This window comes from Lactuca serriola, chromosome 7 (genome assembly GCF_051521515.1).
Source record: "Lactuca serriola cultivar US96UC23 chromosome 7, Lser_US96UC23_V15, whole genome shotgun sequence".
Lineage (NCBI taxonomy): Eukaryota > Viridiplantae > Streptophyta > Magnoliopsida > Asterales > Asteraceae > Lactuca > Lactuca serriola.
The window spans coordinates 15,359,570-15,377,903 of NC_136414.1; the positions used below are offsets into that span (position 1 = coordinate 15,359,570).

An 18,334-nucleotide genomic window follows, 5' to 3' on the forward strand; every position below is an offset into this window, starting at 1 on the left:
CGGGTTGGTGGGTTGTTGAAGGGGAAGGAGGTTTCATATAGGTTAATAAGAGAGAGAGAGAGAGAGAGAAAGAAAGAGAGAGAGAGAGGTGGGGTGGATAAGTGGGCCCACTTTTATATTTAATAATAATAATAATAATATTAAAAAGTGAAAAAAATGGAAAATAAATTCATTAAGGGTATAATAGTCTTTTTAGTTTGGACAGGGACCAAAACTACAAGAAAACTAGCTCAAAAGGACCACCAATCCAAAAAAGTCGGTGTTTGGACTAAACCCCCCAAAAAATGCATACCACATGAACCATTTTTGCAATTTTGTCTTTTAAGTATTCATTTATATTTTTCATTTAGTTATCAACCTTTTATCAAATGTTATTATTTTATTAGTTATTATGTAGCTTATCAAAAAGAATAATAGTTTTTAGCTAGTAAAAAAGAATAGTAGTTTTCAGCTAGTCTCTCAACCATAGTTAACTACAAAAGAAAACAACATCTTACAGATTTGAAAGCAACAAGAAGGTGTAGATAGGCCTTAAATTGGTTTTAAGACAAGATGAAGATGTAACTTGGTCTTGAAAATAATTTAACAAGCTTTCTGTTACTTGAGATTCTACATTAAAATTGAGTGGCAATGTTACAGGTTTGTGTGATTTGACCTTTAAAATATTTCTAGTTTGCTTAGATATTAAATTGTTCAAATATTTTCATACCGAAAAAGATAATGGTGAATGTAGTTGATAATAAAGGTAGAATTAGGTCGAAATATAGAATAGCCAAAACATGAATGAGTGACATACTCATGTACATACGTATTAGATACAGTATAGTTATCTACAAAATTTTTGATTAAATGAACATTATACATCGTCTCTTCGTCAACTCCTATAATACGGTGTATTCACCAATGATCACCATTAAGCCACAACTTCTGAGTATTAATTAGCTTTGTCAAACTTCTTGAGTATCATCATCAGTTCATCACAATAAGGAATTGGCCAAAACTATGTTGCTATGGTGCGCATTTAACCCAAAATTATAGTTATGTAGACAGATAAATAGTTTTTTTTGTAAAAGAATGTGAACAAAACAAACATTTCCTTGTTGAAGCAAAGATCAAAATCCAAAAAGCATCAACATGAATGTAGAGATCTAGTTACCCCATCAATAACAATAGGAACGTACTACTCACACTTTACTAGAAAGGTTGCAACACATATAGTATAGTCCTTGAGAAGAGCAATCCGTTTAACAGTTGAAGAAGCTTGTGAAAGTTTGACACTTGTTTCATAGTCTCCGTTGACTTTTTTATTGAAAGTCACCGCAACTAAAAACGATTTCCTCCAATGCTTTTCCATGCTAAACATGCAATATCTAGTAGCGAATCTTGTCCATTGAAATTAAGTTACTCCACCATTCTTTTTTAGTTGATGAGTAAACATTCTCATTATTCTAGCATCATTTAGCTTCCTGCGTAAAATGATTCTAGATCATCAAACAAAAGCATAAGTTTTACATTTTGAGGTGCAAAATCGGAACACATGTTTGGAACTCTTGAAATATATATTTATTGGATAAATTGTTAAAGCTTGCAGAGGTGAAAGAACCCCTTTCATACATTACACATTATTACTCCAAACATGCTACTTGCATATTCATAAACATATTATATTATACAATGATGGTCTTATTCCAAAAAGACTGGATTCAAACCGACTAAGATTAATATATTACAAAACTACCCAGGATGTTTGTAACGTCCCAAAATTCAAGCCCGGAAATTTCATTTTTAAATTAATAATTTCTAAAACATTTTACCATAACACCATCAGTAAAGCAATACATTACAAAATCATAATGTAACACCCCGAGATTCAGGTGCGTTTCTTTTACCCTTATTCTTTGTCATTAGTCATGATTAGCCCTTGTGTGGAGAGAACTTAGCAAGTGAGTACGCTGGGCGTACCAGAGGGGTATGCTGCGCGTACTCGTGTGCTTAGTTTGGACGCGGAGTCGCCAAGGTACGCTGGGTGTACCTAGAGTTACGCCGGGCGTACCCGACCCAGGTGCAAAACCCTAATCCATCTTGTGCACTATTTAAAGGGTGCTAAGGCTCATTTCTCAGCCTCCATATCAGTGAGTGAAACCCTAAAAGAGAGCTTCCCACCGTCCTTAGTGTGTGTGAGTGTTATTGGAGCTAATTGTGCTTTGGTGACTTAGTGAAGAAGAAGGAAAGGAGTTCTTGGAAGCTAAAGCTTGAGGTGCCATTTTGGATCTGAGATCTACAGAGCAAGGGACTACACTTAGAGATATAAAGTTCAAAACTTTCCTCTTCTTTTGATTTGTTGTTGCATGTGCTATTTCTAGGGCTAAAAACCCCAAAGGTGGAGACTTTATGAGTGTAAAGTGCTCTATGGTCCGAGATCTGTCCTTATTCAGTGCTATTAGTGATTTAGAGCCATAAAGTTTCCATCTTTAGTGTTAGTTTGAGGTCATGCTTGAGTAATAAGCCTTCTAGGGTTAGAGGATGGAATATTATGGGAGTTGGTGGATTGTTTAGCCATGCAAAGGCATAAAGTCATCAACTTTATGGATTAAGAGGCTTAGATGTGGTCAGATCTAGAAATTGGACGTGAGTCTTAACTGTTTAAGACCTCAAGAGCTAAGGGGCTGAAGCTGGGGAGTACGCCGGGCGTAATCCCAGTACGCGCCGCGTACTGGGTGGCGTTCCCCGATCCTGAGATGCAGCCGGGTACGCTCAGCGTACACATCTAGTACGCGCAACGTAACCCGGAAAGTTGACTTTTGGGTTGACTTTTAGGGTATGGTTTATTGTGGGGCCTTTTGAGTTGTGAGAGGGGTAAAATGGTCTTTTATCCTTCTGAGAGTGTCATAAGAGGACATAGTCTAGCCTTTGAGAGTTATAATAATTAGGATATTTATTTTATATGATTAGGCGGAGGTTAGACCAGCGTTACCGAGTCAGAGATTACCGAGATACCCGAGGTGAGTCTTCTCACTATACTTTACCTAGTGTGGTAACAGAGTTATGTGATAGAGTATTTTAGGGTTATATGCCAGTGTAATTGCATGTTATTTATGTGCTATGATTTATTGTGATATGTGCTATGCATGATTCAGATTTACAGAGTTAGGACCTTTGGGTCCACAGAGTTAGGGCCAGAGGGCCCATAGAGAGGTTGGGCTGGAGGGCCCCACTGAGACACATTGACCTGAGGGTCAATAGAGTTACAGCCTCGAGTGGCTATTATATGTTAGAGTGGTATTTTGGGGAACTCACTAAGCATTTATGCTTACAGTGTTATGTGTTATGTGTTTCAGGTACCAGTGATGATCGCGGGAAGGCGCCGACATGATTCGTACACACGCACACCGGAGTTTATGTATTTTGATCTTGGGTTTTGTACTGATACAATGTTGACACAATGTTTTTTTATTTATGATTACAAATGATATTTTATGGTTTTCAAAAGTGAAAAATTGTTCAAATTTTTAAGGTGTTACAAGTTGGTATCAGAGCCTTGGTTTGAGGGATTCAGATACATCTTCGGGCGTATCTGAACTCAAACTGGGGATTTGAGGAAATTTTTAATAATAAAAATAATATTTTTGAAAAAGAGTAAAAAGAGTCTTGAGACAAACAGAGCAGAGCCGTGTGTACGATCAGCCAGCGCCCGAACGGTGATTTCCCAAAATACCCTCATAATAAGTGATTATCAGATATGTTATGTTATGCTATATGATGAGTTATGATATGCATGCTAGAGTAGACTAGGTATTCTTATTAGGACTAGAGTGGCCTGATATATGATGCCTTAGTCTAGGGGTTTTGCTGCTAGAGATGCTTAAGAGTGATTTAGATAGCAGCGAGGTGCTTATGAGAGATTTGCTAGTGAGTAGCACATGATAGAGAGAGTAGAGTACTTGGGATTTGGGGCCCAAGGAGGAGGACTTGGGATGAATGCTGATGCGGTATGGACGGTAGTATTGGGCCCATACTACTGAAGATACCGGGTTGGTGCACAGTCTAAGTAAGAATCCTTAGGGCACTAAGGAACAAGTAGGGTGGAGTTATCGAGTGTGATTATACTCGAAGGGGTCTCTAATATTCTTATGTTGTATTTCAGAAGGAGACCATGATTGGGACACGCCACACACCAGAGAGCAGTAGCACGAGCGAGGCTGAGATCCGTAGGATCATTTAGGAGGAGGTGGCTGCGGCCATCAGGGCGGAGATACCATAGATGTTCAGGTCTATCAAGACCACTCTGATTGAGACATTTGATGAGAGATACGCTGCTCTTTCTGAGGCTGCTGTTGCTGCGGCCACTGCAGCTATAGCTGCGACGAGACCGCAGGGTGGTGATGCGTTGTTGTTCCGGGAATTCAGCAACACGAAACCACCAGAGTTCGATGGGACCCAGGGCCCGATTGCAGCGATGAGATGGATATCAGACATTGAGGGGTGTTTCTTTACCTACTCATCCCCTGAGCATTTGAGAGTTCGGTTTGCATTGAACCAGCTTCGCTTGGGAGTGAAGGACTGGTGGAAGTTTGTGACAGCGCACTACACGCCTGCTGAGCTTGCTGCAGTAACCTGGGAGAGGTTCATTGCTATGTTCCGAGATGAGTACGTTCCCCTGGTGGAGAGGGAGCGATTGGCATAGGAGTTTCTGACCCTCAAGCAGGGTACTGAGTCGGTTACAGCGATTACTCGGAAGTTCCATGAGAGGGCGATGTTCTGCCCAGAGCATGTGTCCTTCGAGCAGGCACGTATGAGCCGGTATTTGAGCGTCTTGAGGAGGGATATACGAGAGTTCGTGGCGAACTCATCGTACCGGACATTTGCTGAGCTTCAGGCAAACGCCTGGAAGAGGGAAATAGAGTTGGAGACCCAAGCCAGGGAGGAGGCTGAGTCTCAGGGAAAGGATCGGCGGCCGGCTCAGTCTCAGCCGACAGCCAAGCGGGCCAAACCCGCTGATTCGAGATCTGGGAACCAGAAAGGCCGTACTTGTGGCAAGTGCGGCAAGAGCCACGATGGGATATGCAGAGCAGGGTCTTGCTACAAGTGTGGCAAGGAGGGGCACATGGTCAAAATTTCAAGTAAAGTACTTTGCTGTTTCTTTAGCCATTCTATTTGCATTTAAAAAAAAAGATTTACCTGTTTCTAAAAGTACAAATGAGACATGATTGCATTAAAAAAAATTAGTTTTAAAAGGATTCGAAACAAACAAAGGTAACACTCACTGATAAATCTTGTTTATAAGTTCATAATAACGATAACGAACTTAAACAAAAGTTATACTTAAAGTACGTTAATTATAACTCACTTACAGGTGGTTTAGCGAGAAACCGAACTTTGCACGAGCAGAACTTCGTCGGTGAAGCGCGGATCTTTCTAAAAAGATTCTTGTAGCGCTTCAACGTTCATCTTACTATATTAAAACTACACAAAGAGAAGTCGAATCTTGAGTGATCGAAATGCCCGTGTAGATAAGAAGAGAAAAACTCTTGAATCAAGAGAATGGTGCAAGAAATATGAGAGCCTAGAGGCTCTTATTTATAATAATTGAATTTTCAAAAACCACCCTCTATAGTTACTGAAATGACCTTATAATTACTTAAACGACTAAACACCCCTTTATAATGTTATTTTAAATAGATTTAACGATATTTGTACTAAACTAATATCGAAAGTATTCAACACTAGTCTTATAACGACCGCATCGTCAATACCTTTCTAATGGTATATACATATGTGTGTGTGTGTATATATACACACACACACACTAGCCGTTTACCCGCGCAAAGCGACGGGTTTGGATCAACAAAATGACATAAAAAATTTGTTAAACAAAATGACGAACAGATAAAGATTTCTTATACTTGGGCTAGGATTAAACGTAAGACATTTTTGGCTCATTCGATTTTAGTAGAAAGAAAAACCAAAGGAGGAGATAGCGAGCATGAGAGAGAACCAAGGTTTTGCGGTCAATGGCTAGGCATTGATGATAGACGAATGCTAGATCAATGTGCGTCTTCCAGTTTATATGAAATTCTTTATAACGTGTACATCGTATTAGACCGATTCAAATGGATATGAAGAACACTTGGTCAAACTTTGACCCATTCAAAATCTTATCATCATCTTATTTGACTTTTTTCATTAATGTTGACCGGATAAGATTCAATATTTACCGATTCAATTGGATATGAGTAACACTTGGTCAATGTTTGGCCCATTCAAAATCTTATCATCATCTTATTTGACTTTTTCATAAATGTTGACCAGATAAGATTTAGTATTTACTGATTCAATTGAATATGAGGAACACTTGGTCAAACTTTGACCAATTCAAAATCTTATCATCATCTTATTTGACTTTTTCATAAATGTTGACCGGATAAGATTCAATATTCTTTTAATGCATAAAGTCATTGTACATGATGCACTAATGGTTTGTACCTCTTAATTTTCAGCATTTGACCAAATTTGCATAATAAGTAATAAAGATATATATATATATATATATATACACACACACACACACACATATATATATATATATATATATATATATATATTGTTTAGAGTATCTATTGTGTAATTGTATATATAAATGTGGGTCAATCAAATTTACTTATTTTAAGAAAATGATTAATATATATTATTGAATTAAATATAATTGAAAAATATCATCTTAATTAATTACAAGGAAAATTGTAGATTAACAAGTTCTTGAAGAATAAATTGAAGAATAAAAACAAAAAATACATTATTTCTTATAGAATATGGATAACAATTGTTAAGAATTACATTTATTGTTAAAGAATAAAACTAAAAAAACTTTCAAAACGGGAAAGAAAACATCAAAATCTAACAACGACTAATACATTCTAATAGAATAATCTTGACCGTTTCAATTTTGTGGTCCGTTCTTCAAGCATCAACTTCTGTGATTCCAACAGAATTGGAATTCATGATTTCATTCCAATAGAATTGGAATCTCACCAATACCATTATGTGATTCCATTTCATTATGGTTTTCAGGGCATTACTACACTCAAACCCAAAGGAAAATGTGTTTCCTTTTCACAATAGATGTTGTCACATGGATTACAGTCAAGAAATACAAGAACAATCTTGTTCTTGTCCTTATGTACCCAACAAACCAACAAAAAAAAGAGGGCAGTTTCCCATTCGTGTTCTTCCTTCTCCCATTCCTGTGAAAACAACAAACCCAATCAACTCTACAAACACCCATCGATTTTCTGTCAAAAGCAACCCCAAAATATCTATTTTTGTACAACCGAAATGGTGTTCCCTTTACCCTTTCTGAATTGAACTAACGTGCACTCCTTTCTTCATTGCTAGCCGCGGACCACCCAAACACCAGCTGTTCCCTCTTGTTCTTCCTTCTTTCTTGTCAAACAATCAAACCAATAACCTGATAAAAATTAATAACTTATCACCAATGCTTGATTCACAATTGTATAAAAAAATCATAGTTCATAACTGTATAAAGAGATCATAGAGAAACCTGATCAAATATCTATCCTTTGCTGAATTCCTTCAAATGCCTCCTTCCTCTCTCTCGTTTTTGACCTGCTCACCGGGAAACACAGGAGCAACCGAAGTTGCTGCCTCCCCTAACACCACCTTGCACGGTCACCACCCTACCACCATTCCACCCCTGTCGCTTCTTGTTTCGGTGACCAAGACATTACCCAAAAAGTAGTTTAAATCACGTCTCTAATCAGAGACCTGTAAACGATTCACAGATCATCTACATAGATCCGAAATTATGCCGACCAAATCGAATAATCAACGTCAATGTAACCGACACACCATTCAGTTACAGTATCTTATGGATGAAGAGCTACACTTTTTACAACTGCTCCTTACAAAACTCCAGTTTCATGTACCCCGACGTGCCGTTCCCTTGCTTGAGCAGCAGAAATTACTCTGTATTTGCTGCGTGGATCGATTCTCTTTCTATGCCTTCGATTTGTAAGGTTATGAAGACGATAATGGTGCCGATCAGGTCAAACAACGACATAAGGGAGGGATTGGAGTTAGTGTGGTTCACTCCGTCCTGCGGATCTTGTGAACAGAAAGGCGACGTCTGTGGATAGAGGAGTGATGATGGATTCTTCTCCCCCTTGATTCGTCATTGTGGTTTTAAAAAGGGATGGAAAAAACCTAGGTAGCTAAGTCAATGGTTACCATAATTATAGGCTATTATTTGTGGAAATTAATTATCAAATTACCTATTTACCCTTATTTATTTATTTAATTATTTATTTTTATTTTAAATTTTGATTGACTCACATTTATGCATACAATAACACAATACTTACTTTAAACACTTTAACCTAGCTCTCTCTCTCTCTCTCTCTATATATATATATATATATATATATATATATATATATGTGATTTATACTTTATTTTAATACGTAAATATGATATTATAATTTATAACTCGTTCATACGAACTCCGTTTTTTACGTTCTTTATATCCACGCGTTGACGAGATCTTTAACTTTCGTTTAGACTCTGTCGGCTAATTTTGACTTTATTTTTCGTCCACGTTTTTATAAAATTAAATGATTTTGCTAAAATCATAACTCTCTCATACGAACTCCGTTTCTAGCATTCTTTTTCTCAAAATTCATATTTTAAGGAGCACTACGTTTTTTTCGTAGCATTTGCTAAAAGTCAACCATTCTCTTCGTAGCTTTTTACGTCACACATTCCTTGTGCGCGGCTGCCTTTTATATCTTATAAAAATCATATGTAGTTTATACGGATTTGGATTTCGACGAAATTTATATTTCGAAATCCGGAGGACGTGTACTTTCTATATATATATATATATATATATATATATATATATATATATGTGTGTGTGTGTGTGTGTGTGTGTGTGTGTGTGTGTGTTTTGACGCACTTATTGTTATGATTTACGGACGATTCAGCTGATTTTTCCCTATTTTATTATATTATAATAATCATGAAACACATAATATTCATATAATTATTCTTTATTACGTCAAATAGGTTACAATTGTTGACCCTAACTATTACTTTGGTTAACATTATTTATCTTAGATAATCTCCTATCAAAAAGTCATTTTTAACACTTATTGTCTTTAAATTGTCCAGCCTGAATCTACGGGCGTTACACATTAAGACACTATATACCATGCATGGAAGGAAACTAGTGACCAATATTGCATTTTTATGACCTTAGACACTCCAAAACGTCTGAAAAGACAATCCATTTGGTCCAGAACATGCCATACTCAAGAGCATCATTATTTGGGGACAAAAGAACATAATAACATCATACAAGCTAGATCTAACCAAATAAGCATCAAGGTATCAACTTTATGCTTTCTGGAGATGGAGGAAGGTGCAAAACTTCCAAATCCAAGGTTTCTCCAAGATTCCAAGATGTTCTCCTTTTCTTCTCCTTCCTTTATGAACACCAAAACACACACTAATGGCTCAAGGATGCTCAAAAATGGATTAGGCTTAGCTAGGGTCGAATATGGTGGTGGAGGCTGAAGAATGGAGAGGTGTCAATGAGTTAAGGATGTTTAAATAGGCTTCAATCCCTAAAAATTAGGCTTTGAACCTTGACCACGTATGCCTAACGTACGCACGCAACCCCCACTTTTCATTTAAATGCCATTTGTGACCAATTTGCAAGCAATTCTCATACCAATGGTCAAAATTTAAAATACCTCGAAATCGAGATGAGCATCTATATACTCACTTATGATGTTATGCCCCGATGGTTGTAACTTATTCTCTATTTTACATTTTAATAGCACAAAAATGCCATGAGTGGGCTTGGGAAACTAGATTACTCGGACTTGTTTTAGGGGAATGCTTTTCATTTGATATCATATTATACAAGTTGAAACCAAATGTTGAGAAATGATATTAGTTTTTTGTAAGTGCGTTTGGTTCAAAGAAATATCAAATAATAAATAAGACCTTGTTATAAGCCCATAAACGAACACCCCCCTCCCCCCCCCCCCCCCCCCCCCAATTTTTTTTTTTCCATTTTTCTGGTTTAGTAAATAAATAATACATTAAACATGATTTAATAAAAAAATCATGTATGTAATTTTTATGATTTAGAAAGTTGTAAGCATTTGAATATACTTCGGGTACAGTCTATCCTTACACGTTTTTTATATTTTGCTTTACTTAGGGGATAAAGTATAACCAGATCAATTCATTTAGAGGTAAGACACCAAGGAATGTGCGAAAGTACCAGAATATGAAATACATAAGACACCAAGGAATGTGCGAAAGTACCCATATGATGTTCAAATGGAGAGACTCCAGATCCCAGAAAAAAAAAAAAAAAAAAAAAAAAAAAACCCTGAGAAAATGGAGTACATCCATCACCCGGCCACGATCCATTGTTAGTTCCAAAGTCTTGAGATTAGGTAGAGATACTGGGACACCTACTTTTTTTTTATCAATGCCACGCCATAATCACAATCACAACGCCATAATCACAATCACAATCACAACAGTTAACCCATCAACATGCATGAGATATAGAAATCTAGTACCCCATCAATAACAATAGCCATATGTAGGTACTACTCACACTGTACTAGAAATTAGGGTTGTAACATCAGCCATCAGTCAGGTCCAGTACTTGTGAAGAGAAATCAGTTTAATAGTTGAAGAAGAAGCAGCCTTGTGAAAGTTTGACTTTTCATTAAACGTGGCTTCATCACCTCAATTAAAAAGTAAAAACCATTTCCTCTAATGCTTTTCCATGCTCCATGAAAAAAACATGCAAAATCTAGTTGCCAATATCATGCATTGAAATTATGGTACCCCACCTTTCTTAGTTGATTCTAGATCATCAAACAAAAGCATAAGTTTTACATTTTGAGGTGCAAAATCAGAACACATGTTTGGAATTCTTGAAATATGGATTTATTGGTTCAATAAGCTTGCAGAGGATAATGTATGTAAAAGTTGCATGTTTAAATCTAATCCTTTTCACCTGAAAGTGATATGCTTCAAGATTGAGTAGAAGGTTCATGATAATTTGTCTAAAAGCCTTCTACATGAGACGTTTTATGTGCCAACATTTCAAAAACATTAGATTTACATTTATTTACTTATTTATTTACCAGAATTCAAAGCAAAGTACTTTGTTGTTTCTTGAGCCATTCTATTCGCATGCTAAAAAAAAGATTTACCTGTTGCCAAAAGTACAAATGGGGCATGACTGCATTAAAATTTAGATTATAAAGGACTCGGAAAAAAAAAAGGTACATTGTTGATTCTGGATTTAAGATCCCAACAAGATCCGAATACGAATTAACAGATTTAACCTGATGTAAAATGAAAGAAAATAAGATAATCAAATAAGAAAACTAATCATATTTAACAGATCTAACCTACTGTAAAACCAAAGAAATAAAGATAATGATAAAAAAAAACTATGGAGTATAACAGATTTAACATCCTACTTTGAAGCGGCAAAGTAGGTGGGTAATTCCATGTTTAATATCCTACTTTGGAGCATAAGTAGAAATTGGAAACCAATAGCATCCTACTTTTTTACCTTAAAAATATGTAATGCAATGAGCCATTAAATTTGTAACTGGCATCGGAAAAACATTAGATAACATGATAACATCATACTCCAAAACTTAACAGTATATATGTTGGTCACTCAAGAGAAAAGCATACCAAGAAAATTTTGGTCAAAAAAAATGCCATAATTCATAGAAGAAGAGAGAGATATTACTAAGAAATATGAAGCTTCAAAACTACTACTATTAGATGCTTTGGAGTAACAACTGATAATATGAAACGGCCAATTGATAAGAAATGATCCACAACCTAATTATTTAAACCAAGTATACTTTCTAAAATACATCAGAAAAAAGTTATGGATAACTTAAATGAACTCAAAGCCCCCTATATGATCCGTTGTCAAATCAATCACCTTACTCATCCTGTAAGCTTCACATTTGATGGACAAACGAACCCTTTAGCTTCCAAACCAGAAAGAACCTACCAACCAAAGAAAAACAAGACAGCAACAAAAGTGACAAAAAATACTAGGAGCATTCATATTCATTGATTAATCCAAAATGGAAGAGCATTTTTTTTTTACCATCGAACATACAACCCCAAGTTGAAGCTCCTTGACATGGTGAAGATTCATTATACATTCTTTAAGCACCTCTTCTTCCACTTCATTAGGCTCGAGCTTTGTAAAACTAAAATCTAAGCGAGCTTTGACAGAAGAAGACACATTCAGCAACAAAGGCTTACACAAAAAAATCCAACCTTGTAATGTTAGTGATAAAATATTAGGAGCATTGATTTCGATGATATCGGCTTCAGAATCACCATCAGAAACCTTGTATTCAAATAACACCAAGTTTTTAACACTCTTTGAAGTAATATCGAGCCGCCTATAAACATAGCAATGATTCAACACCAAAGTTTCCAATACAGGACTCCCAGATAATATATTTTCAATCAAATCTTCATCAAAACCCCAATACTCGGATATACACAATTTCCTAAGACTTTTCCAACTAATCGCCCCTACTGGATTAAGCATGCACCCTTCTAATCTCAGCTCAGTTAAACATGAACTCGTGAAAAAAATCTGATCTAACACAAACTCATTATCATATATGTTACTCAAAAACTCCAAGTAAAGCTCTTTAACATTACATCTTATAGCATAGAGAATACAATTGTCGAGCTGCGGTTGAAATTCAATATCATAATTAATAGACATTTCGAATTTCTTCAACTGCTTCAATTGGCGACATTGAGTTAGTGATAAACTAGTAGGACCACTGATTCCGATGATATCATTGGCTTCAGATTCAAAATCAAATTCAGACTCTGAAGTAATATCGGGCCATTGGCAAACTTCCAACACCAAAGTTTCCAATAAAGGACTCCCAGATACTACATTTACAATCAAGTCTTCATCTACAATCACCCTAGAAATATACAAATTCTAAGATTTTCCCAACTAATTGCTCCAGTTGGATTCAACTTGCATCCTGTTAGTCTCAGATCAGTAAAACATGAATTGATGAATATAAATTGATTTAACAGAAACTCAGGCTTATCTTTCATCGCCCAAAAGTCCAAGTTAAGCTCTTCAACGTTACACCTTATAGCATAGCGAATCCAATTGTTAAGTTGCGATTCATAAAAGGTATGCACTTCGAATTTCTTGAGCTTCAATTGGCGACAGTGAGTTAGGGTTTTGTCCACCAATAATGCGAATTCGTCCCTTGACTTAGGGTTTTTGAGACGTTGAGGTGCGGGATGAAAAAAAATCAGAGTAGGTACCCAAGTCCAAAGATGTTCCCATCGCTTGGAGAGCGTACCTGTTCTAATGGCATATTTTGTTGAGGGTAATCGAGAGAGGATTTCAATAAGCAAACAATCAGGCAACTCACTGACTCTATCATCATCCTCCTTCTCCATGATTTCTTGAAGTTTAATCCGTTTGTCGGCAAATTTAGGTTGATTTTGTCCTTCTTCCGACATCTGCAACAGAGCTTCGCTGCTTTTCCCCATGGAGAACAGCAGAAAACCCAATTTTCGCATATTTATACTATACATCCGAAAGTTTCGCTTTACCCCCTTAACTTTGAAAATATACTATTCAGTCTAATAAAATAAAAGAGTAAAATTTTTAAAAATCATGGTTCCTAGTCAATTACTCATAAGTTTTGTATTTTTTAAATAAATATTATCCGTTAATTTACGGTTTGTTTCAATTTTTAAAACTAAAGTCACATACTTATATATTTAAAGTATTATTAAATATAATATAAATAACATTAAATTGCAATAAATCGATTTCTTCCTTTCTTATTTTAAAGTTTTAAATTAAAATATATTTATTGTTTACACTTTAATATTTAATCTTATTTTAAATCAACCCGTGTAATACACGAGTCGAACACCTAATAAAAAAATAGTTAATTAGAGAAATCTTTGAAAATCATACAAAAACGTAAATACTTATGTCGGCTTACAGGGTTAAAACAAATCATGTAATTTGAAGTAAATTATGCATAAACTAATTTGTAAGGTTGTTTATATTTTAAAAATAATTTATAAGCTTGTTTATATTTTAAGTATTGATTTATATTTTTCATTTAGTTATCAACTATTTTATCAAATGTTATTATTTTATTAGTTATCATCTAGCTTATAAAAAAATAGTTTTTAGCTAGTCTCTCAAACACAGTTTAAATAAAAAAGAAAGCAATATCTTACAACTTTGAAAGCAACAAGAAAGTGTAGATAGGCCTTAAATTTATTTTAAGACAAGATGAAGACGTAACTTGGTCTTGAAAATGATTTAACAAGTTTTCTATTACTTGGGATTCTACTTTAAAATTGAGTGGCAGTGTTACCAGGTTTGTGTGATTTAACCTTTAAAATATTTCTAGTTTGCTTAGATTTAAACTGTTCAAATAAAAATTTTCATACCGAAAAAGATAATGATGAATGTAGTTGATAATAAAGGTAAAATTAGGTCGAAATATAGAATAGCCAAAACATGAATGAGAGACATACTCACATACATACCTATTAGATCCACTATAGTAATCTACAAACATTTTGATTAAAGGGACATTCTACATCGTCTCTTCCTCAACTCCTATAATAAGGTGTATTTACCAACGATCACCATTAAGCCACAACTTTTGAGTATTAATTAGCTTTTTCAACCTTCTTGAGTATCATCATCAGTTCATCACAATAAGGAATTGGCCAAAACTATGTTGCTATGGTGTGCATTTAACCCAAAATTAGAGTTATGTGGACAGATAAAAAGTTTTTTGTAAAAGAATATGAAGAAAACAAACATTTCCTTGTTGAAGCAAAGATCAAAATCCAAATGCATCAACATGAATGTAGAGATCTAGTTACCCCATCAATAACAATAGGAAGGTACTACTCACACTTTACTAGAAAAGGTTGCAACACATGTAGTACATTCCTTGAGAATAGCAATCAGTTTAACAGCTGAAGAAGCCTTGTGAAAGTTTGACACTTGTTTCATAGTCTCCGTTGACTTTTTATTGAAAGTCACCCCATCTAAAAACCATTTCCTTCAATGCTTTTCCATGCTGCAGGAAGAAGCATGCAAGATCTAGTTGCGAATCTTGTCCATTGAAATTAAGATGCTCCACCTTTTTTAGTTGATGAATAAATATTCTCATTGTTGCAACATCATTTAGCTTCTGGCGTAAAATGATTCTAGATCATCAAACAAAAGCATAAGTTTTACATTTTGAGGTGCAAAATCGGAGTTCATGTTTGGAATTCTTGAGATACGTATTTATTGGCTCAATTGTTAAAGCTTGCAAAAAGATAATGTAAAAGTTGTTTGTTTAAATCTAATCCTTTTCACCTGAAAGTGATCTCCTTCAAGATTGTGTCTAAGGTTTATGATAATTTGTCTAAAAACCTAAATGGGAAGTTAAAGGGCAAAGATTAAGTTACTGATCATTACAAAAATTTAAAAATAATAGATTTATATTTATTTACCAAAACTCAAAGCAAGTACTTTGCTGTTTCTTGAGCCATTCTATTTGCATTTAAAAAAAGATTTATCTGTTGCCAAAAGTACAAATGAGACAAGACTGCATTGAGAAAATTAGTTTATAAAGGATTCAAAACAAAAATAATGTACAGATTGAAGATCCCAACAAGATCCTAATCGGAATTAACAGATTTAATCTGATGTAAAACGAAAGAAAATAAGATGATCAAAAAAAGAAAACTAACCATATTTAACAGATCGAACCTACTGTAAAACCAAAGAAAAAAAGATAATGACAAAAAATATTATGGAGTATAACAGATTTAACATCCTACTTTGAAGCAGCAGAATACGTGGGTAAATTTCATGTTTAACATCCTGCTTTAGAGCATAAGTAGAAATCAATTGACAAAAGCATCCTACTTTTTGACTTTAAATATGTAATGCAATGAGCCAACAAATTTGTAACTGACATTGGAAAAACATTAGACAACATCATACTCCAAAACTCAACAGTATATATGTTCATAGGAGAAGAGATATTAGTAAGAAAAATGAAGCTTCAAAACTACTATAAAATAGATGGTTTGGAGTAACAACTGATAATAATTCACCATATAGCATGAAACGGCCAATAGAAAAACATTTTGACATAAGAAATAATCCACAACCTAATTAAACAAGTGTACTCTACTTTATAAAATAGATCAGAAAATAGTTGTGGATAATTTAAATGAACTTAAAGCACCATCAATAAAAAGGTCATGAAAGAGCAGCTCCCTATATGATCCGTTGTCAAACCAATCACCTTAATCCTCCTGCAAGCTTCAAATTTGATGGAGAAACAAAACCTTTAGCTTCCAAACCAGAAAGAACCTACCAACCAAAGAAAAACAAGACAACAACAAAAGTGACAAAAATATCAGGAGCATTCATATTCATTGATTAATCCAAAATGGAAGAGCATTTTTTTTTACGTTAGAACATACAACCCCAAGTTGAAGCTCCTTGACATGGCGAAGATTCATTATACATCCTTTAAGCACCTATTCTTCCACTTCATTAGCTGTTTTCTTGCAATGCTCGAGCTTTGTAAAACTAAAATCTAAGCGAGCTTTGACAAAAGAAGACACATTCAGCAACAAAGGCTTACAAAAAAAAATTCAACCTTCCATTGTTAGTGATAAAATATTAGGAGCATTGATTTTGATCATATCGACTTCAGATCCACAATAAGGAACCTCATATCCACATAACACCAAGCTTTTAACACTCTTGAAGTAATATTGAGCCTCCTAAAACCATAGCAATCATCCAACTCCAAAGTTTCCAATACAGGACTCCCAGATAATATATTTTCAATCAAATCTTCATCTAATCTAATATGCTCGGATATACACAAACTCCTAAGACTTTTCCAACTAATCCCCGCTACTGGATTAAGCATGCACCCACCTACTCTCAGCTCATTAAAACATGAAGTGGTGAAAACAATCTGATCTAACACAAACTCATCATCATATGCGTGATTCCAGAACCTCAAGTTAAGATCTTCAACATTACATCTTATAGCATAGAGAATCAAATTGTTGAGCTGCGATTGAAATTGAATATCATAATCGGCGTACAGTTTGAATTTCTTTAGCAGCTTCAATTGGCGACATTGAGTTAGTGATAAACTAGTAGGAACACATTTTCTGATGATATCACCGGCTTCAGATTCAGATTCTGAAGTAATATTGAGCCACCTGCAATATTCAAACACCAAAGTTTCCAATAGAGGACTCCCGGATACTATATTTACAATCAAGTCTTCATCTACATTCACCCCGGAAATACACAAACTCCTAAGATTTTCCCAACTAATCGCCCCACTTGGATTCAACTTGCATCCTGTTAGTCTTAGATAAGTAAAACGTGAATTGATGAATATAAATTCATTTAACAGAAACTCAGTTTCCCTTCCCCAAAACTCCAGGTTAAGCTCTTTAACTTTACAACTTATAACATAACGAATCCAATTGTTAAACTGCGATTCAATTCGGGTATCATAATAGGTATGCACTTTGAATTTCTTGAGCTTTATTTGGTGACATTGAGTTATGGTTTTGTCCACCAATAATGCGAATTCGGCCCTTGACTTGGAGTTTTGAAGACGTTGAGTCGGGGGACGATTTGTAGTTGAAAAAATCAGAGTAGGTACCCAAGTCCAAAGATGTTCCCATCGCTTGGAGAGCGTGCCTGTTCTAATGGCGTCTTTTGTGGAGGGCAATCGAGAGAGGATTTCAAGAAGCAAGCAATCCGACAACGCACTAATTCCATCATCATCCCTTTTTTCCATGATTTCTTTGATGTTTAATCCGTTTGTGGGCAATTTTACCTTGAATTTGTCTTCTGCGACAGAGCCCTCGCTGCTTTCCCATCAAGAATTGCAGAAAACTCAATTGTCGTATATGTATAGTTGTATCCATTCACCAATCACAATGCCTTCAGAAAGTTATGTTTTACCCTCCCCCCCCTCCCCTAAGCTTTAAAAATATACTACTCAGTCTATTAAAATCATATTCTATTTTCTAATGTATTCTAATAAAATTAAATTTTTGCCCAAGTCTCCACCCTAACTCGCCTTTTAAGTTAAATTACCAAGCTATCGTTTCGAATGGAAAAATGACTTGGTATAATCATAATATAATATGTGAATATATTTCACAAGTTAAATAGTCA

The 18,334-nt window shown here is 35.2% G+C and overlaps 3 protein-coding genes across 3 annotated transcripts; all 3 read right to left on the minus strand.

Annotated features, from left to right (window-relative positions):
- Positions 1–11,811: 11,811 nt before the first annotated feature.
- LOC145063611 (putative F-box protein At1g49610) lies at positions 11,812–13,617 on the minus strand. The gene is made up of 2 exons (XM_079011209.1): positions 12,188–13,617; positions 11,812–12,084 (listed from the first exon to the last, which is right to left on the minus strand). The coding sequence occupies exons 1-2, from the start codon at positions 12,824–12,826 to the stop codon at positions 12,022–12,024; spliced, it is 702 nt and encodes a 233-aa protein (XP_078867335.1). The 5' UTR covers positions 12,827–13,617; the 3' UTR covers positions 11,812–12,021.
- LOC145063755 (putative F-box protein At1g49610) lies at positions 13,033–13,656 on the minus strand. The gene has a single exon (XM_079011342.1). The coding sequence runs from the start codon at positions 13,654–13,656 to the stop codon at positions 13,033–13,035; it is 624 nt and encodes a 207-aa protein (XP_078867468.1).
- A 2,496-nt stretch (positions 13,657–16,152) lies between these two features.
- LOC145063327 (F-box/LRR-repeat protein 25-like) lies at positions 16,153–18,092 on the minus strand. Its single transcript, XM_079010917.1, has 2 exons — positions 16,600–18,092; positions 16,153–16,486 (listed from the first exon to the last, which is right to left on the minus strand). Exon 1 carries the CDS (start codon positions 17,949–17,951, stop codon positions 16,821–16,823), a length of 1,131 nt encoding a protein of 376 aa, XP_078867043.1. The 5' UTR covers positions 17,952–18,092; the 3' UTR covers positions 16,153–16,486; positions 16,600–16,820.
- Between the last annotated feature and the right edge of the window lie 242 nt (positions 18,093–18,334).